This window comes from Drosophila santomea, chromosome X (assembly GCF_016746245.2).
Source record: "Drosophila santomea strain STO CAGO 1482 chromosome X, Prin_Dsan_1.1, whole genome shotgun sequence".
NCBI lineage: Eukaryota > Metazoa > Arthropoda > Insecta > Diptera > Drosophilidae > Drosophila > Drosophila santomea.
This window is the reverse complement of record NC_053021.2, coordinates 8816249-8838323: the sequence shown is the minus strand read 5'-3', so window position 1 is coordinate 8838323 and position 22075 is coordinate 8816249. Positions and strand designations below refer to the sequence as shown.

At 40.3% G+C, this 22075-nt stretch overlaps 4 protein-coding genes across 6 annotated transcripts in view; 2 read left to right on the top strand and 2 right to left on the bottom strand.

Moving 5' to 3' along the window:
- The window catches only part of LOC120455828 (flotillin-2), an 89707-nt gene that overhangs the window by 48887 nt on the left and 18745 nt on the right, over positions 1 to 22075 (bottom strand). The window lies entirely within an intron of this gene.
- LOC120455833 (glucose dehydrogenase [FAD, quinone]-like) lies at positions 2460 to 5349 on the top strand. Its single transcript, XM_039642302.1, has 3 exons — positions 2460 to 3318; positions 3422 to 3458; positions 3564 to 5349. Exons 1-3 carry the CDS (start codon positions 2462 to 2464, stop codon positions 5286 to 5288), a joined length of 2619 nt encoding a protein of 872 aa, XP_039498236.1. The 5' UTR covers positions 2460 to 2461; the 3' UTR covers positions 5289 to 5349.
- LOC120455817 (glucose dehydrogenase [FAD, quinone]) lies at positions 9344 to 17248 on the top strand. The gene is made up of 2 exons (XM_039642282.2): positions 9344 to 9568; positions 13888 to 17248. Exon 2 carries the CDS (start codon positions 14331 to 14333, stop codon positions 16452 to 16454), a length of 2124 nt encoding a protein of 707 aa, XP_039498216.1. The 5' UTR covers positions 9344 to 9568; positions 13888 to 14330; the 3' UTR covers positions 16455 to 17248.
- Positions 20240 to 21035, bottom strand: LOC120455831. The gene has a single exon (XM_039642299.1). The coding sequence runs from the start codon at positions 20948 to 20950 to the stop codon at positions 20384 to 20386; it is 567 nt and encodes a 188-aa protein (XP_039498233.1). The 5' UTR covers positions 20951 to 21035; the 3' UTR covers positions 20240 to 20383.

Genomic DNA, 22075 nt, shown 5'->3' with positions numbered 1-22075 from the left:
AAAATTGACAGATAAGTTAAATTAGCCATGTGCATATCATCTACGTGAAATTAATGTTTAAATATATACAATGAAATAAGTTATAATACTTAAAGTATATCAACAACAAGTCAAGTTTTAAAAGTCAGTGAATACGCCTTTCGTGCTTTAGACTCTCGATAAATCACAGTCTACCCAAACATAAAGGTAGTAATTATTTAATTTTCAGGTGTCACCTAGCAACTGCAGCACACACAGCAAGGAAATTAATTTTTCTATTGTTTTTTTTTTTTTTTTTTTGATGCTATTTCGACGTTTTCTCGCGTGTGTTTGTTGGCCAAGTTGGGCTTCTTTAATGTGTCACGGTACCATGACTCAGCCGGCTGTCGAGAAAGCGTTCAGCCGGAGTAAAGTAGCTGAAATTACTTGCCACACTCGGACTAGATTTATGTGGCTATGCGACGACCCACAGAGGGCAGGGCACACAGAAAAAACAAATAAGCAAGCCAACAGAAATCCGTGAAAATGTCGTCAATTATGGGGCATAATGTCTGGCCATAATTAAAAGCTGTCAAATCATAATTGGCAGGCAGTTGAGCACCAACAATAAAAAAAATAAAAATAAGCCAAAAACTGAGGCCAGTTGCTAACAATGTGTGAATTGCATAATGACGACCTGAACCAACGAAATAAATGGATGAATCGACATCAATGTGATGTAAAAATGCCCGAGAAAACCTGGCCCAGTATTATTGCGTCAAACAGAAAAAAGAAAAAAAAATGGATATACATGCGTATACGAGTATAGCTTGGAGGGTTTTCCTTTGTCACTCCGCCCAAGGGCGTTGCATAAATTAGCGGGCAGTGTTGCGTCTGCCTTTAACGGGGATTTGAGTGAATGAATTTTTCAGATTTTGGATTTAATTTCTACCGTCTGCCGCTGATGATGTTTGTTTTTTTGGTTTTTTAGTGTTGTTAGTTACATGGCAACCGTCGAGCCGTTCAAATCGCTGGAGCGAAATTGCTTGGCAAAAATCGTTATATATTCACATATATATCTCAATTTAGCTAACAGCATTTTGCGCGGCTAAAAATAGACAACTATTTTCGGTGCGCTTAATTAATCGAGAGCAGTTCCAAGCATTTATTTTCCAGTGTTGTGACAGAGGTACCCAAAAAAAAAAAAAATTAAAACAAAAACTAAAAAACCAGAAAACATGAATAAAAAGGGAAAAATAAAATAAATATTACATACAATAGTGATTACATGAAATACGAGTACCGTATGTAGGAAGCTCGATGTCGCTTGGCTTTCACTGCGATCGCTTTAAATCGAGAGCGCAGGGGGAAAACTGGAAAAACCACAGAAAAAAACAACAACAACAACAGAAGCTGGACAGCAATTAAGCCCCGATGCCGCCAATGGACAAACAAAATAACGAAATTGCATTTTACAGGCTAAGACATTGAGACATTCAAGACTCTCGAGAGACAAGAGACAAAAAAATCAAGAGTCGAGGATTTTTTTTTCTTGGTGTTTGCTTTTTCCGCCTGTCAAACGGCATTGAACTTGAAAAACTAGCCAGTAAGAGAAAGAAAAATAGAGAAATATACGCAGCCGCGGAAAGACAAAATAATACTATATATAAATAAGAAAAGAAAAGAAATGGCTATCTAATGAGATGCAGCTGACATCATTTGAATATTTATATTTTTAAATTTTCAATTCAATGCGATTTGATAACGTTTTATTTTCGTTGCTTGCGAAAATGTACGCAAGTTCGTTGCCTAAGTCTTTTGTTTGACTGCGCGTGTGACAGCGCCATCTGTTGGTTAACGATTGCCAAACTGGAGGCTTTGGAATATATACAGTAATTTTGGATATATAGCGGCTTCCGCTAGTCAATAATGCTTGCATGTTGCTGACTTACGAGCCAGTTTTTCGGTTTCGTTTTTGTTTTTGCTTGCCAAGTCATGCAACAATGGCAAACATGTTAACAAGAAATCCAAAAGCCACTACAATGCTCATCAGTTACCCATCATCCATAAATGGACGAATGATAGCGCGGCTCCCACGCTTTTGAGTGTCGTTATCTGGAAATGGTCGAGAGCTGGTTGCTTCATCAATGGATTAGGGTGGGAAATATTAAGATGTTGCGATTGCAATCAAAGCAATCAATCAAGAGTTTTAAAATGTGGTTATCTGAATTTTGATGGATTTTACTTTACTTCTTATATAACAACCAACTCTTTAGCAACCTAAACTAAAACTATATTTATTAATTGAGTACCCTAATTTCATTTTAATAATTCTAATTTCTTGGTTACTTTATTCTATCTTAATAATATACATAAATTGTATATACATATACATATATGTATATGTAATTTTTAAGTTTTTAACTAAGTTTACAATTTCAAAATCCAAATAATGTGTCTCCAATTTGTATCATTGCAGTTCTGTTCATATTTCTGTCAAAATATGGGCCAAGAGATATCGCAACAGCAAAATCAGCAACACCAACAACACCAGCAGCACCAACAACAACAACTACCCCACCACAAACGACAACCACAGCGAAAAAGCTTCAGCGGCATTAGCAACACCAACCAGCCAATTTACACGCCCACAAGTCACCTATCCACCAGCTCCTCCACCACGACCAACGAATATAGCCACAATAATACCAGCAATAATATCAACAATAATAACAATCAGAACTACCGATTGCGTCACAAGTACAACTTGAGCAAACAAACCTACGAGCGAAGCAAGATACCAGCAAGTGCAGCGAGTACCAGTCAATCGGATACGGATTCGCATTACGCCAAACTAAATCTGCAAAGGAGCAGCTCACAGAGTTCCGATAGCGGTATCTACAACTCGTCCTGCCACTGCAGTTCCATATCCTCGATATCGGCCGTCAGCAGCAGTGCGAGCAGCAGTCGCAGCAGCAGCAGCTCTAGTCGCGGTTGTCCCAGTTCTCTGGTGTCCAGCAAATCGAACCGCTCGTTGGACAAGCAGAAGCACTACCTAAGCCATCACCTGTACATCAAGTCCTATCTGGACATCTTGGAGGAGGACGAGCGGGCACGGGCTCACTTCAAATCCGCTCGTCCGGGCGGCATTCGCAACTATACACCCAAGATCTTGGCCAGCGGCGAATCGAGCTTATCGGGTAATTCCAGCACCAACACAGCTCTATCATCCAGTGCTCCGGCGCATTGTTACGGACCGGGAAAGAGGACAACAGCCGGAGGAACAGGCGTATCAGGTGGATCAGCAGGTGCATCAGGTACAGGAGCAGGAGCAGGAGCAGGAGCATCGGGAACGGATCCGTGGATTTGACAATTACTGAAACATGGCGTTTGGCACAATGACGTCTTTGCTTGGCATGATCCCGCTGCTGGCGATCGGCATGAATTTCTATCGCTATCAAAGCGTAGATCCCGAGAACAAGGTCCAGGAGCCAACCGTCGTAAGTTGAATTCAATAAGCTAATCTTGACCATTATTCATGATAATATGAATAATACTTTTAAAGATTTTTAAATGTATTTTTATTAACTTTCATTTTTTTTCAGATACGTCGCCAGTATGATTTTGTGGTGATTGGCGGCGGATCCGCTGGAGCTGTGGTCGCGAATCGCCTGAGTGAGGTGCGCAATTGGACTGTTTTGCTACTCGAAGCCGGCGGCGATGAAACGGAGATCTCGGATGTGCCAGCTCTGGCGGGCTATCTGCAGCTAACGGAGTTGGACTGGAAGTACCAGACAACGCCCTCATCCACACGCCAGTACTGTCAGGCGATGAAGGGCGATCGCTGTTTTTGGCCAAGGGGAAAAGTGCTGGGCGGAAGTTCCGTGTTGAATGCCATGGTCTATGTACGTGGCTCAAAGAACGACTACAATCATTGGGCATCGTTGGGTAATCCGGGCTGGGACTACGACAGCATGCTCAAGTACTTTCTCAAATCGGAAGATGTGCGAAATCCCTACTTGGCCAAGACGCCATACCATGAAACGGGTGGTTATCTAACGGTTCAGGAGGCTCCATGGCGTACTCCACTCTCGATAGCCTTCCTACAAGCGGGCATGGAGATGGGCTATGAGAATCGGGACATTAATGGTGCCCAACAGACGGGCTTTATGCTCACGCAGAGCACAATTCGCCGTGGTGCCAGATGCTCCACGGGCAAGGCCTTCATCCGTCCAGTGCGCCAGCGACAAAACTTCGATGTCCTGCTCCATGCGGAGGCCACCAGAATCCTGTTCGACAAGCAGAAGCGAGCCATTGGTGTGGAGTACATGAGGGGTGGTCGCAAGAATGTGGTTTTCGTGAGAAGAGAAGTGATTGCGAGTGCTGGTGCTTTGAATACGCCCAAATTACTGATGCTTTCGGGAGTGGGTCCAGCTGAGCATTTGCAGGAGCACAATATACCAGTTATATCGGATCTGCCGGTGGGCAGCAATATGCAGGATCATGTGGGTCTGGGCGGACTCACCTTTGTGGTGGATGCACCACTGACCGTCACCCGCAATCGTTTCCAAACCATACCAGTTTCCATGGAATATATACTAAGGGAACGTGGTCCGATGACGTTCTCGGGCGTGGAAGGTGTCGCCTTTCTGAACACCAAGTACCAAGATCCTTCGGTGGACTGGCCCGATGTGCAATTTCATTTTTGCCCCAGTTCGATCAACTCCGATGGTGGCGAGCAGATACGAAAGATATTGAATCTGCGAGATGGTTTCTACAACACGGTGTACAAGCCACTGCAGCACAGTGAAACCTGGTCGATATTGCCACTGTTGCTGCGACCGAAAAGCACTGGATGGGTGCGTTTGAACTCGAGGAATCCGCAGCATCAGCCGAAAATCATACCAAACTACTTTGCCCACCAGGAGGACATCGATGTGCTGGTGGAGGGCATTAAGTTGGCCATCAATGTGTCTAATACACAGGCATTCCAGCGTTTCGGCTCCAGATTGCACAATATCCCCCTGCCAGGCTGCAGACATTTGCCATTCCAGTCGAATGAATACTGGGCCTGTTGCATCAAGGAGTTCACCTTCACCATTTATCATCCCGCCGGCACCTGTCGCATGGGACCCAGTTGGGATGTTACGGCCGTGGTTGATCCAAGATTACGCGTCTACGGGGTATCCGGTGTTCGAGTGGTGGACGCCAGCATTATGCCAACGATTGTCAATGGGAATCCCAATGCACCGGTCATCGCCATTGGCGAAAAGGCCTCCGATTTGATTAAAGAAGATTGGGGCGCCAGGCGGGCGCACACTTCCACTTAGTTAAGAATTTGTCTATCGCTTATTTATGTTTCAACTAGTCAAATGTAAATTAACTGATGTAATATTATCGCTATGTGTTTTTGTTCTATCGAATTCCTCGTTTTGTTCACCGTTAAATTTATGCTTAGTTATTTGAATAAGTTTTAGTGTACAAAATCCCACAAAACTGTTTTTTTTTTTTATAACTTTATCAAGCATTTTATTAAATATTTATGTACCTATTTATGAAAAAGAATCGTTTCTTACTCTGGTTACTTGGTTACTTATTGTGACATGTATTAGTCGACTACTGATTGGATTTTATTTAAATTATGAATAAATTACCACTTTTAATTAATGTTTTTAGGTTTTCATGTCGACTACTTTATTCGTATCTACTAATAGACTTTTGCAACTATTTGATGTACGATTTCCTAATAAATGATATATTTCTTTTTAGGATTTACTAACTTTCTTGTTGTTAAATACATTTTATTTACATGAAAGCCTCAAGTTACCCACTTTCATGTAATCTTACATGACGACTGTCATTTATTTGATTTATTTGAAAGTCAGTATTTAAGTCAAAAAAATTGATTAAACAAAGAGCTTAAACTTATATGCAAATATATCAGAGACGTGTGTCTATTTATGATGTTAAATATTTTAATTATTGTTTGTTTACTATGGCTTTAAATGTATCAGTGCATTTAGCATGTACATGAACCGCATTGAACCGATAGCTAAGACTTCAACCGCAGAGAAAGTGAAGTCACGAAGTTTATAAATTGTATTCAATTTTTCGATTTGCCTTAAGTGCTGGGCGTTATTTTGCACACGCCCCTTTTGGCCAGCTTTCTGGGCAGCCCACTCTTCCGCTTCGCCAAAGCCAAATGTCAAAAATTGCCAGTATGATCGAAAAATGCCCCCACGAAGGCCCCTTGAAATGTATAAACTCTGCATTTTTAATATGCTGATGGCCGATGATGGTTTCCGTAATCCCCCGCCTCTTTTCTTTTGGCCGTGGGCGTGGCTTTTGATAGTCAGGCTTCCGTGTTGCCATCTAAATAAGAAAATAACAAAAAAAAAAACAAAATATACTGTTTCGCTTTCGAGCGTTCAAGTGTGCCAAGGTTATTCAAATTTGTTGACCACATTAGCCAGCTTTTCGGCACGTTTTATTTCGTAGGTGCCAGTTGAAAGTTTGGGCAATGCCCTGTCGACAATTATCGACTGCCAGCGAAAAGCCGGACAATTGCGAATTTCGCATGCAACTTCCAGGGAAGCCCAATACCATACCCCACCCCCCCCTCTGTAATAATATTGCAAAAATAAATAACAACAAGGAGGAACACAGCAATAAATGAAACCGAGTCTATAAACCACCCAAGGCGATGCCCAGACTTCTTATATAAGGCCCTCTTTCGGGGTTATGGTATGGTATCGTATGGTATGTTCATGGTACGGAATACAGTGGGAAATAACTAATAAATAAATGCAAACAAAGTTTCGGCCAAATATTTGATTTGATTTTAACGAAACGACAAGTCATTGCGACCGCATACTAATGGAAAGTGTTATGCCAAAGATGAAGATGATGAAGATGGGGAGTCGGGATGATGACACACTTTATAATATATGTACATATAGCAGGCACGGCAAAGATCGGCGGACGTGCGTTGAATATCTGTGTCTGTGGTCAGTGAAAAACAGAAATTGGGTCATTAAACCGCCGAAAGTTCGATCGATGAGACCATCTTGAAAATGAGACCAAAATGAAAATGAATAGGACATTAAAGTATAAATATATCCATAAATATATATATATACCTATATATGTACCTATGTTATGTTGGATTTTTGTTTAATCAAGTATTCAAGTGAATAGCCAAGCCTCTCAATTAAACGAGAAAGATCATCCATCTTACATCCTCTAAATAAGCTGTAACACATGAACTGAATAAAATGAATCATTTGAGGAACTCATTGGTAACCATGCGTTGTATCATCAGTGCGCGTATGCATTGAATCGAAATTAATCATAATGCATGTCCAGGGGAGTTGGCATTCGTTTGAATACCTTTTTCACCCATTTTTCTCTCCATAATCTATTTTCTTCATTTTTCTCCCACATCGTAATCGTCATCCTCCTTAGCTCCATAGTGCAAACAGAGATACGTGATGTCGAACACACGCGACAAATCGCACAAGCAAACGAAAGAAGCAAATGAATCCAAGACTGGTTGAGATTTATTTTTTTTTTTGGGGTTTTTTTTTTGGGCGGGAAGAGGCTTGTGGAGCTACGGGAGGGATTGAATAATCTTTGGTTAATTTCGGTCAATTATGCCGTGCCTCAAGTCCGCCATCGAAGTTGCAATTGCAGCGAAGCCAAACTGAACACACAGAAAAACCAAAAGCGAAGCAAACCAATCCGAACTGAACTGAGTAAAATCGTACAGATCCGAACCCGAAATCGTTCAAGGCATATAATTTCAATTGCAAACTGGAAAAAAATGCGGGGAGGATGGCGGAGCGTTCGGAGGAGCATTGTCAAAAAAATATCAAGTATCCGCCGCTTATGTCATAGATGGGGCAAGGTGTTAGGTGCCGCGCCTCACGTAGGCAATCAAAAACCAAATCAAAGCCAACAAAATATATATATATACATCCGCGCTGCTATCCAGCTAACGAGGTTTAATCCAAAGTTAAAGCCACTTGTTGCCCTTTTAATTCGAGCTCTGATTTGGCGGTGGCACAGCCTTTCGCCAGATGGTGCACTTCAAATCAGCCCACCCTCTCTTGGCTTAAAGGAGTTAACGGATGAGGGAAAGTTTTAATACTCTCGAAAAAGGTATAACTTCTTTGCTAATTTCTTAGAAAATATAGAGAAATACATTTTGGTATAGAATTTTTAAGAAATATTCTATTTAGCAAAGAACCAGATAGATAGTTTTTGGGTTTTAACAAAAAAATCCTGCACCTATATTTTGCAGTGTCAAATTGGCACGGGCACTTAATAGTTACTTTTCCAATATACCCCTTTCCCCAATGAGTTGCACTTTTTTGTTAAGGGGGCGTTGCTATTTAAAGTCGCCACATTCCCTTTTTGCAGGCAGCTTATCTGTATGGGTCCCACCTCCTCCTTGCCCATGGCCCCTCTTTATAAATAAGGTATACGACATACATATATCCCTCTTCCCTGAGCACTAATTGCACTTTAACACCCAACACCCAGCACCCAAACAGCCAACAAAAACGGCGAGCTGAGAAACGAGGCGAAATGGGAAAAAGACAGCAGTGAAATATTTCAACAGCTTACCTAAATCATGTTGTTGCTCTTTACCATAGCCGTGCTGTTTTTGTTTTTAACTTTTTTTGGCTCATGATTACATAAATTATACCCGTTGACAAAACACAGCCAGCCAGGTTGTCCCAGGCAAAATTGCCAAAGAAAAAAAAATCGAGAGAAAAAACAAAAACCAAAACAGAAAGACAGAAAAAAAACACACACAGATTTTTCTCAGCCATGTTTATGGGTTAATAACTTCATTTGACCATTTTACGCTTTTGGGTTGCCACTTTTCTGCTGAGTTTGGCATGCGAGGAATGCGGTCACTCAAGCGGAGAGAACTTCCAGCGGGAAAATGCCTGAAAATCCCAGAAATCTATAAAACTCCTTTATAATTATTATTTTTTCATGTTAAGATTTGAGCTCGTTATCTTATATAAAATGCAAGTAAAATATAACCAAGCATGCTTAGTATATTTAATAATATTTATTTATAATATTCTGGCCTACATGCCAGACAACCGTTTAAAATCGTTAGTCCTATTATTATTACTTTTTTTTTTTTGTATTTATAGCCAATTACCACCCCACTGCTCTTCTCCCACTTCCTCTTTCTCTCGGCTCGGATTTGACCTTCTGAATTTCTTGGCCTAATGACCGCGTCTTCCTCTGCATTGGCAGTTCGTAACAAACCACTGCCACTGGCGTACCGTTATCAGAGCTTCAAACTTGTTGGCCATCCAACGTGTTCGATGTGCCAATAATATGCAACATCCATGGCGTTGGCTTTTCGGAATTTCGCGGCAAACGGATCGTTCAGTTGACTACGTGCAACGCAGCCGCGCAGACGCAGTCAGCGGCTTATAAAATCCGACCTAAATAATCCATATATGCATATATACATATATGTACGTATTTCTTAAACGACGTCAAATTCAATCAATCCAAAGGATCCCGTGACTTGTGATTTGATGTGCCAAAAGTGCCAGGCTACGTGGGCTAAGAATCGCAAGTAAGCCAGTGGAGAAAAGTGATGTGAATCGAAAGATTTAAGTTGCTAAAACACCTGTTGCCGGTTTCAAAAAAAAAGTTAAAAAATTATATATATATAAAATTAATGGGTGCAAACAGTTCGAAATGAAATGCACTCAAGTGCATAGTTTTTTTTTGCTTTTTTTTTTCATTTACACAATCCACCCACAAAAACCCACATTAAACTATGAAATACATTCGGGCAAACAAATAACGAGAAAAAAAATAATGGAAAACATTAACAATAAAGAAAGAGCGGCTTTGATAAGTAGGCTATATGTTGCACACTAACGGTTGTTGGGCGATTGTCATTGTTTTTCATGTTGCTGCTGCTGTAACTTTTTCTTCTTTTTTTCGTTCGTTTTTTCCTTTTTTTTTTTTTGCAACGCTAAAGACAATAGAAAGATTTGTCTTTGCAACATCAACAGCAGTTGTTTCTCTATGAACATTAGGCTCTCGTGGAGACACAAAGAAATTTGCATTAACATCAACCAAAATAGACAACAACTAAACAAAAAAAAAAAAGGAAAAAAGAAATGAGAAGTGGGCGGCGTCGGCCACGCCCATTTCGCATAACTTTAGCGCAGTAGCAACATCTTCGAAAACAGCAACCACATTACAGTTGATGCCTCCAGTTTGACACTGAAGACTTTTTGCCAGCAGGCGTTTAAATAGATTAGGCTTTTAAATGGAAGATACTTGATCAAAAATGGGAGTTTTCAATCATTGAAGCTGTTTGTCAAGTCATGAAAAAAAGGATCTAATTTTGTTAGTCAGCAATTTGTTAATTTTCTTACAAGTCATTGGAATTAAAATGCATTTAAAGTAAACTCACAAAATTGAATTGCTTCTTAAATACTCTCAAAACTCTTTAAAAAAAAATATCAAAAATTTTTAAAGATGCGGTGCAGTTTGGCCATTACAATTCAAAAGCCTTAGCTGCAATGTAATTTATTTTTATTTGCTAATAAATAGCTCACATTTGTGCAACGTTTGTTTTCCTTTAAGCTATCTCCCAGTAGTCGTAAACATCCCTGTTTTATTCGATTTGTTGCCTCAATGGCCAGTGCATAGTTTTAATTAACATTTGGCACGCACCAGCAGTTATACACCGCGAAAAATCAGTATATTTGCAAATTTTCTAACTTCAACTGCATATTCTTTCATTGAATATATTATACAAAATTTGTTTCTGTGCACCAGCAGTTTGTGGCGCGCATTTTCCTGGGTGTTGTTGCAGCTAAATGAAATTTGCCGCTAGGTAATTAAAACATTTTACTTTAGCCATGAGTATTATAATTAGCTAATTGCACTATTTGAATACAGTTAGATGGGCATTCGGGTTGCTGATGCTGATGCTGTTGCTTGTGGCAAAAATCAAGTCAATGACACAAACAAAAAGCTGAAGAATCCAGCCGGCAAATGAGTGTGGCACCTGGCGGCCAAGGTGACTGACATCAAATGACATCAAATGACACCAAATGACACCAAATGACACCAACTGACATTGTAATCATGAACCCAAGCAACTGTATAGCAGTGTCGAGTGGTAAAACAACAACCTGAAACTGAGTGACTGAATGACTGACTGACTGACTGATGTCTTGTGTTTGTTTACACCAAATTAGCGCACAAAATCGGCAAGCAAAATCACTTAATTGTCCCAATCATCAAATGATAAAGTGGTTGGAATGCGTGGGTGCTAAAAACAGTGAGGCATATAAAAAACTCTAAAGTAGGGGTAGTGATCGGTGATCATGGCCTTCGGCTGGACAGGAAATCTAATCGGTTTGCAACGATACAAGATTGTAAATATAATAATCCACACACAGCTGTGCTCAAGATATTAGCTTTTACCCCTTAAATTTGTGTTTCACTTAAATTTTAACTTAAATAGACGCCTTAATACATTTTCCAAAGACATTATTCTATTTTGTGTTCCTTCTTCCACACAAAAGTATTTAAAATAGAGCAGGAATATAGAGCTTTGATATATATTTTACTATTCTTTTGCAGACAGCTGTTGATGTAGATGTTTGGCTCGGGCCTAAATACAACGTGATTTTTTCCCCACAGTAATGACGCATGTCAATAGTAGTTGGGAGGTGAGGTGGGGAGTGAGAAGTGGAAAGGGGTAAGTGGTAAGGGGGGTGGGGGGTTGATAACTCCGGGCCGGGCCAACAGGTTTACCTGGTCCCGGAGCCGCAAAAGTAAACTTGTTTGCTGTCGCTGCTGACCCAATTTCGTGCAACTTTTTTTCGACATTTTTACAACAATTTTTGTTGCCGTACTCTCTGCCCCGCGGAGGTTTTTCGCACAAAAAAAGCAAAACAAAGCTCAGAAAAAACGAACCCTAAGAAATGAAGAAAAGCAATCTGTAGAAGAAATGGACCCGCAGCTTCCACTCTTCCACTCTTCAGATACTTAATCCGAATCCGTATCTGCATCTGCGGCAAGAAAGGTTCGCTTTGATAGCAACCTGTTGCTTTTTTTTTTTTTTGATATATATATTTTTTTTACTGGTCTGGCCTTTCACTTGGGCGCCGGAAGATCGGGTTTTGCGGTTGGTAATTGAAGTGATAAGAAATCGACATTGAAATTGATTACGTCAGTGGGGCCGGGTTTCAAGGAAAGCAAAGAGAGAGAGAAAAGAGGTGAAAAATCTAAAAACTATTCCAAACTAAAAGAGTAAGTAGGCTACAATTCAGCTTGGCTTTCATTCAAATTATAAAAACTGGTCGTAGCAATGAATGTCAAGCTCTGGCAATAAAAGAGTTTACTGACAATTTCGCTATCCATTTTACACAAGTTTAAGGCGGATTTTACGATAAAGAACTTTCATACAGCTTACAAATTTCCAAACTATTATTAAAAAAAAAAAATCATTATAAAATGTTGTTTTATCATTATAAAATTTAGTTTTAACTCCAACTGCATAACATATAATTATAGTTAGTAATTAATGAGATACCTCCTTTTAATTAGATCTCTTTATAGGCCGTAGTGCGCTTAATTTGCGCCATAACTTAAACTTAATGAGCTTGTAAAGCAAGGCAAATCGATTTGTTTATAAATAGCAGGCGGTATCGTTAATCACTCAAATGAAATAGCCATCACTTCCCTGTCTTTCGACACCACCTGTCACTTTTATTTCTGCCTCATGCCCCGCGGCCAAACCCTTCCACCTGTCTCTCTGCATCGCACACACTCATTAGGCCAGGTATGTAAATTGTAAGTTTCTCACCCACCCACCACTCCCACAAAAAAACCACCCCCTTCTCAAATCAACAAAAAAAAAAAAAAAAGAAGGAGGAAGAAACCCCTCACCTATTGGTAAACTGGATAGACAGGCGTTAAATGGCGTTGGATATTTCAACACCCGCTCGATAACAACTCAACATACAGCCGCCATGTGTCAACAGATCCCTCGCACAAACACTCATGTATATTATACTCGTATATGGCCAAATAAAAAAAAAAAAAGGTCTTGAGTTTCGATCTGGGCTTAAGCCCGGCTCAGCTCAAAAATACAAACTGCTCGCAAAACAATCGAAATGAAACGAAACCCATTTCGTATGTCTTTTGCCCAATCGAGCACGCCAATTACGAATACCCCAAAAGATCCAAAAATAAATACAAAAAAAAAAAACTGAAAACCATAGGTTCACCGGTTACGTCATTGGATCGTACAACAACCAACAAAAAGTTATTGTTGTAATTCGAAACCCGAAAAAACGGCCGACGAATTTGAAAGACAAACAAACAGAGAGATGGTTGCATTTACGTGGCTAACATTATAAACCAAAAAAAAACGTAAAAAGCCGCTAACAATTCCCCCTTTGTCGCTTTTGGCCGCAATATATCGTCAAGGTCGTCGACGTGTTAACATCCAAAATTGGTCGGGAAATATGATTGTGAAGAGCTAGGAGTTTAGTGGCCAATGGCCAGTGGCTCTTGGATGAGTGCAATACAAATGCAAGTGTTGCAACCGAATGCATTCGATTGGGCAGTTAGGTTAGGCAAATCAGCTCGAAATTGGTAAATCATTTAGATTTCCAACAAACAGAACATGCAAGAATGTTTTGCAAACGATAATAGCGCCTTTTTGGTTGGTTAAGCCTACGAAATTATATTAGATAATCAGCGGGATTGCAAAAACCAAGGTTTTGTAACTTCAAATGTGAGAGCAGCGAAAATACTTAAGCCGTGAAGTTGCATAAAGTTCTCTATTAAAGCGATGCAAAAAGTTAATTCTGTAAAAATATGTATATTAATTAAACTATATTTCTTATCTTTCAGTTGGCCTACGAAGAGCACAAGGATAGCACAACGCGGATAAGGAAAGACTAGACAAAAATTAAATAACCAGCAATAATTACTTTAAATGCAAGGAAGCAACGGAGAACAAGTAATAATAAACGAATTCCTGTGAAAAAAAAACCACAATGGATTGCGAGCAATAGAGAACTCTCTTCTTATAGCGTAAATAGAAAACTAGGAACGCACTAAGCTTACTGGCACAAAAGCACTGGAGCAAAGCAGCATTGAAACTGAGCAGTTTACTGAAAATCGGGCCATATCAGAGCCCCGCCATGCACAAAAGAAAGAAACCCTAGACTTTAGAGAGTGGCAAGAAGATAAAATTCAAAACTAAATCGCGAAAAGAGGCACAATATAGCAAGAAGCTGGCTTAAACTGGGGATAAACCCACAGAGAACTCAAGTAGACAACCGTACGCCAACATGGTGCTTAATCTGCTGTTCATAACCACCGTGATCAAGTCCACATTTGGTGTGGTGACCACCGGACTCTGGCTAATCCCACTGATGCTGGCCGCCATCACATACTATCGCTATGATGCCGTGGATCCCGAATCGAGGCCCCTGGATCAATTGAATCTGTATCCAGAGTACGATTTCATAGTGGTGGGCAGTGGTTCGGCCGGAGCTGTGGTGGCGAATCGATTGAGCGAGGTGAGGAAATGGAAAGTGCTGCTGATCGAAGCCGGTCCAGATGAAAACGAGATCTCCGATGTGCCATCGCTGGCGGCCTATTTGCAATTGAGCAAACTGGATTGGGCCTACAAGACGGAGCCCTCGACAAAGGCGTGCTTGGGTATGCAAAACAATCGCTGCAATTGGCCAAGAGGACGAGTTTTGGGCGGCAGTTCGGTGCTGAACTATATGCTCTATGTGCGTGGCAATCGCAACGATTACGATCACTGGGCATCGTTGGGCAATCCTGGCTGGGATTACGATCATGTGCTGCGCTACTTCAAGAAATCGGAGGATAATCGTAATCCCTATTTGGCCAACAATAAGTATCATAGTCGCGGCGGACTGCTAACCGTTCAGGAGTCACCGTGGCATTCACCTTTGGTGGCCGCCTTTGTGGAGGCCGGCACTCAGATTGGCTATGATAATCGCGACATTAATGGCGCCAAACAGGCGGGCTTTATGATTGCCCAAGGAACGATACGTCGTGGTTCGAGATGTTCCACAGCGAAGGCATTCCTGCGACCCATACGCTCGCGTAAGAATTTCCATCTGTCGATGAACGCCCATGTGACCAGGATTATCATCGAACCGGGTACCATGAGGGCACAGGCCGTGGAGTTTGTGAAACATGGCAAGGTGTATAGGATAGCGGCCAGACGGGAGGTTATCCTGTCAGCCGGTGCCATCAATACGCCACAGTTGATGATGCTATCCGGTTTGGGACCACGAAAACATCTGGAAAAGCACGGCATTCGTGTGTTGCAAGATCTGCCCGTTGGCGAGAATATGCAGGATCATGTGGGAATGGGCGGACTCACTTTCCTGGTGGATAAACCCGTGGCCATTGTGCAGGATCGCTTTAATCCCACAGCCGTCACCTTTCAGTATGTGTTGCGTGAACGCGGACCGATGACCACATTGGGTGGCGTCGAGGGTCTGGCCTTTGTGCACACACCCTACTCCAATCGCAGTCTCGACTGGCCGGATATTCAATTCCATATGGCACCGGCATCCATTAACTCAGACAATGGAGCCAGAGTGAAGAAGGTGTTGGGCCTGAAGGAATCGGTGTACCAAGAGGTCTACCATCCCATAGCCAACAAGGATAGTTGGACGATAATGCCACTGCTCTTGAGGCCAAGATCGCGGGGTTCTGTGAAATTACGTTCGGCGAATCCCTTTCACTATCCCCTCATCAATGCCAACTACTTTGACGATCCCTTGGATGCCAAAACTTTGGTGGAAGGAGCCAAGATAGCACTTCGCGTAGCTGAGGCTCAGGTTTTCAAGCAATTCGGTTCGAGATTGTGGCGCAAACCGCTGCCCAATTGCAAACAGCACAAATTCCTATCCGATGCCTATTTGGAGTGCCATGTGCGCACCATATCGATGACCATCTACCATCCATGTGGCACTGCGAAAATGGGACCCGCCTGGGATCCCGAGGCTGTAGTCGATCCTCGCCTGAGGGTCTATGGCGTTCGTGGACTCAGGGTGATTGATGCCAGCATTATGCCAACGATTAGTAGTGGGAATACCAATGCACCGGTCATAATGATAGCTGAAAAGGGTGCGGATCTCATCAAGGAAGATTGGCTCACGAATCCCGAGTACAAAGTGAAGCGGCAGGCCAACAGCGTTAGAGATCCAGAGCCAGCTGGTAGTGACATTCAGGGCATCAGCACATTGCCCAGAAACATCAGCCAAAGCGACAGCAGCAACATCAGTGACAGGAGCAACATGGAGAGCAACTTCAGCAACAGCAGTCACATCAACCACATCAATTTAGGCAGCAGCAGCAGCAGCAACAGCAACAGCAGCAACATTGACAGCAGCAGCAACTTCACACTCAACTACGTGGATAGTTAGTGACTTTGTGATGAAGAATACATAGAGCTCCAGTTAGCTCCAGATTTTGTGCTCAGGGCTCCATAGCTTTAAACACTCACAGAAAGTGTCCACAACGAGAAAACAACACAAAATGTTTGCCATTGCAAAAGTAACATGCTGACACACATAAACTCTTTGAGTTCGTTTATAACTCAATTGAAACTAGAATGTGATTCAAAAATTCACCGAACATTCTTTACCTAAAGTCTACACTGAAACCAGAAGCTATCATATTTATGGAAACAACCAAAAAGTCTATATCACCGACTTAAAGTTCATTATCATTGGATGGTCATCTTGTAATGCTCATAAAAACTTTACTACGGAACCAGAAGTTCTTAGCAATTAAAACTGATTGCTGCTTCCTTGTGAAACCATTTAAAAGTACTACTCATAAAAGGTTTACACCTGACAATCATGGTACCATGTGGTTTGTCTTTTATCAAGACAATAAGTAATCCAAAAAGCTGTTTCCTTAAGCCTATACAATTTCCACAATACATTAGGCCAGAAGTTACTATCTGCTGGCGTTATCAATAAAAATAGAGAAGTCTATGTGCAACCAGGCGAAGTTTCGTAACTCGTACTTCCCATTGAATCTCATCGCAGGACGTCCTCAAAAACTGTACACAACGATCCATTGCTAGAAGGAATCCAGAAATCGAGTCATAGTTTAAATGCTTACCTAAGTAGTTGTTGTCATTTTTTTTGCTTATGTATTATTTATGTTAAGTTAGCGATAGATAATTTAATGTTCTTTGACTATTTATAGAAAACTTCCATGAAAATCATTATTTAAATGACATTCTATTTAATAAATTAAATTTGCATAAACATAAAGGTGAAATGCTTGTTATTTGCTAACAGCCGAAAAGCAGGCAACACAGGTGAGGTAAGCAAATTGTGTTAGTGGCGTAAATAAAGCCAGAAAGTTGAATCATCAGGTGATTGGGTGTATTTTAAGAACTATCATGAAGTTCCATTGCTTATAGTAACTTTTCTGTATCTGCATTGAAACAGAATAAATGCTATCTATTATAAACCTCCTGTACCGTATTTAATTACATCATAGGCAGTATTTGATTGATTACATCAGACACGATCAGTGACAACTAAATAGGCCCAAGCCCAAGTGAAAATATTCACGAAATACATATTAGGGCCCAACCCTATTCACCTTCAAATAGTATTTATATATCATAGCCTAGCATTTGGGCGCGGTAGTAAAAAAGACATAACAACACGCAACATTCTTGTGTAGAAAATGTGTATATTTAATTACCAGCAGACAAGGCACGTTTTCAACTTGTCGCTGCAACGCCCAGTGAAATATATACATATGGCTTTTAAGTTACCTAATCGAAGTGTTATAAATCATATTTCTGACAGGCCAAAGAGACAGACCATGGCCTTGGTCAACAATTTTCATTTTCATGCGAGTAACGGAAGCCGGAAATGGCCAACGGAACGCAACTTGGTCTAATCAACTCAAATTATAATCACTTTGGATTGTCTTTTTCCGGACGTGTATCGATGATGATACTAAGATGCTAAGTGAACGGTCCCTGTACCACTTTTCGACCACAAAACGTTCTAATTGACCGGCAAAAAATGAAGGAAAAAAAACCGGCTTATAATCATTTCAACTGAAGCTAAGCACAAAAAACCAGATTTTATGGCTTATTAATGGAAATATCCAAGACGCTGCTAAGCGCATTTACACAAAACATGGTCAACAAATCACACATTTTAATGGGCAAGCTTTTCGGGCAAGTTCAAGGTCTAATTCGGGTTCTTTTAATGTAAAAGTATATTTATATTGTAGGGTATGCGAAGATGGGAGGTAATTTTATGGCCCACAGCTTCTCAGGTAGGTTCTTAGACATGCAAAATTCTGATATTGCGTATACGCCCTGTGACTATAGCAATCATAAATTAATGAGCTATTTACTTTCAATAATTTATCCAAATAAATTGTATATAATCTAGCTCTTTTCCTTTATTTAATCAAAACAGAATCCGTTTTTTGTATTGATTTTTTTGTGAGTGCACATTACGTATACGCCATGTAGTTATAAACGGTATCCACTAGTCGCATATCTATCAGTTTACATATTCGGACTTGTTTTGTGAAATGAATTCAGCCACGCCCCCGAAAAAAAATTAAACGGATTGGGAGACCCAATGTCTACGTGACCAAGTGCAATCTCGCCACGAGATCAAATCGCCAGCTTTGCCCTAGACATATGTGTCCACACGCCAATCTCCCAGCTGGCAAACTCGGCCACAAACGCAATAAACCCAATGCAAATATGCAAAATTAAGCAAGAGAGTCTGCAAAAATTCACTAGTGGAAACTGGGTCAATGCCCAGCGGAAGTATAGTATATACATAGCTGCGGATCATCTGCAGCACAAAAATGATAAAGATAAACTTCCGGATCGTAGTGTTACCGTTCCAGTTAGAGGTCAATCAACTTGTTGTGATCTCCGATCTCCGTTAGACAAGCCATCGTGTGCGAGCAGTTGACCCAGACCCAATGAACTTGATCTCTGCCTCGGTATGGTTGTAGTATTCACTTATTTGCATACTCCGCAGCAAGCCACTCACCTGTAAATAAAAAATAAAAAAAAAATAGAGAAAAAATATTTTAATTGGTTTCGATAAATCATGAAAAACTGAGAATTGTACGAGATTACAGCATAAATATTCATGGTAACATGGAAGCATTCTTAACGCAAGCGGAAGTGTCTCGTTTCTTTCGATTTTCTGTTAATTCACGACCCTGGTGACCCTGGTTCATGATTAGTGACCCATATATACGATGTGGAACCCGAGCAGCCAGTTCTTTAAGTTGTTACAAAGGTGCCAATCAAAGCTGAATTGGATGCCAAGCGAACAAATACTTCGTAGTCACTTTTTTTGGGCAACCTTGGGCCACGGCAGCCATCGGGTTTTATGATTCAGTGGTAAGTTTATTATTTTGTATAAGAACTATTAAGCTGTTGTTCTGCGTCGATTGAGTCAGTGATTTGCATAATGGAAGGTAGAAACCTGTGTATTTTTCCATTACCTAATAGAATATTTAATTTTCATAGAATTTAATAGAATATTTAATTTTCATAGAATTCTTAAGAATTGTAAGCTAATAATATGACTGCCCTACAGTCGAAGCTCTGCCATTTTTAATTTAAACAATTTATTTTCTAGTTTTATTTATAGCATTTATTTCGTCTTATTAACTTGATCCATGAACCCCAGGTTCCATCATCAGCTTTGCGCTGATCCATCCAATCAACTTCCTGACTTCATCAACTATTTCATTTTTTGAACTAAGTGTACTCCATTGACCATTGATCACAACAATCGCACCGAATAGTGGACTTCAAATCAAATAATTGCACACTTTAATGTGCTTTAGTGCTTGGCAAACAATAATGTTATCTGGCCAAACTTGGTTTGTGTATCTATTTGGATTGTATCTGTATCTATATTTGTATTTGTATTTGTATTTGTGCGTTGGCGTTGAAGTTGGCGTATAGCAATTATGCACATTATGATCGTATCAAAATGTTATTCAACTTCTGTTCTGCTTTGTCATGTCAATCATCTGCAAATGAATCGATTTGTTTCGGCTCCAAAAATTCGGGGGAAGTCTCAATAATTGATTCATTTACTCAGCTTGACTTCCTCTACAATAAAATGCGTCGATTTCCTTTTGTGTAAACGAATTATGGAAATCACTCAATAAAATGCAATAATACTTCTTGTAGAATATTTACGCAGCGGTTCCGGTTGTGCATAATGTATATTATTTTATTTATTGATTTGATACGAACGTATGCCATTTATATTTTTGAACATATATTTTACGGACTATTGCGATGCAGGGCTAAATGATAAAGATATCACATCGTTGTTGAACTCTCGCTGTTTTGCGATTTTGGCGGGATCTTCGCAATCAATCTGGGCGCAGATGAATCCATAAGATGGACACTTTTTGGCTTGGAACCAGGACTTTGCCAGCAGTTCTTGTACCAGGCAGTGTGCTGATGTCTCAATCCAACTCCAGTGGCCATCCTGGCCAAAGAGCGATACAAACTGCGGCAGAGTACATGTAGAAATCCACCAAATCTATGGGATGGAATCGATTCTGGGAGCACATAGTTGTTCAAAGGAATTGAGCTTGATGGGCTACAATTCGGCAGGTTTGTAATTGTGGTATCATCCCCTTCATCATCGCCAACTTCATCGGTATCCCCATCGTATCCATTTTCAGAAAGACCGGGAATTCGATAATGGACACTCGAAGTTTCAATTATGTTTCTATTGATTTGCACATTATTTAAATATTTTGTGGAACAACTTGGCTCGCTGTCGGAACTCGTCGAACTTGAAAATATTCCAGATGGAGGTGAACCTTTAGGATAGATTGTAATCCTAGGACTACGTTCCTTTACAGCTGGTCTGTGCATTGCCCAGAGTTTTAGATGTAGTATGTTCAAAGTTTTTGTTGTATGCTTTTCTATTTTGAAATTTTGACAGTTCTGAGTTGACCTACTCAAAGTAGTTGCAAAACATTTCTATTACATTATGTATATGGAAATAATATGTTTTTGTCTGTGTACCCTTCTAAATGACTGCCTGTAATGACCTCTCGTAAAATAATAGATAATAAAGCTTCTGTATTTTGCCTGTCGAAATAGGAAACCCCCAGTTTGTACAAAAAATACACTTTAAAATGCTTAAATTGAGTTTAGAAAAATAAAGCCAAGGAATGATTTATTGTATAATTTGTAAGAAATATGTATTACCTAGTATAAAAGAATATTGAATATATATTTTACCTTTATTCATTCATAAAACAAAGCGCCTCTTAATTCTTGGAAATAAACTGGTTTTTGGCTTTAATCAGGGATGGTATATTTTAACTGTTTTCGATTGCCAAATGTTACCACATCTAAAACACTGTCTATGCAAATTTTTCGAAGTGAACGAGTTGCTTTGTCATGATGATCGAAGTCAACGTAATTGATCGCCACCAACAAAACAGAAGAATGAAAAAAAAAAAACCCATAAGTCGCGTTTTACGGCTAAGTTGAGAACATTTTATGGCCAGCACATTTTCTCAAATTCTGCCAGTCATTCGGCAGAATGTCAAAACTAACAGCTGTATCAACAGGGGAAATTCGTTTCACATTCGATAACAAGCAAAACATCCTTCTTCGAACTGAATTAAATGAATTGAAATCCTGCTTTGCCGCCATCGAATGCCATGGGCTAGCTAGTGAGTGCCAAAGAGCCACTAAAGAGACATGGTCGAGGCCCCAAATTGAAAAATTGTCAGTCAGTGCAAAGAGCAGCTTGGCCAAAATCGGCAGTTGCCAACTATGAAAACTCGGTCAAAGACAACGAGTTTGCTTAAATTCTTGACTCTATGCGAACAAAAACAGTCATTTTGCTGCTGTTTCTTAGCCAGCACACTACTACCAATCGATAGTTAGACTCAAAGCTTGAATTGCCGTTAGCTGCATGCACTGGGCGAAAAGCAGCAGCTACTTCTTAAATGGGCAATTTAATGCAAGAGGCCTGAGTAATTA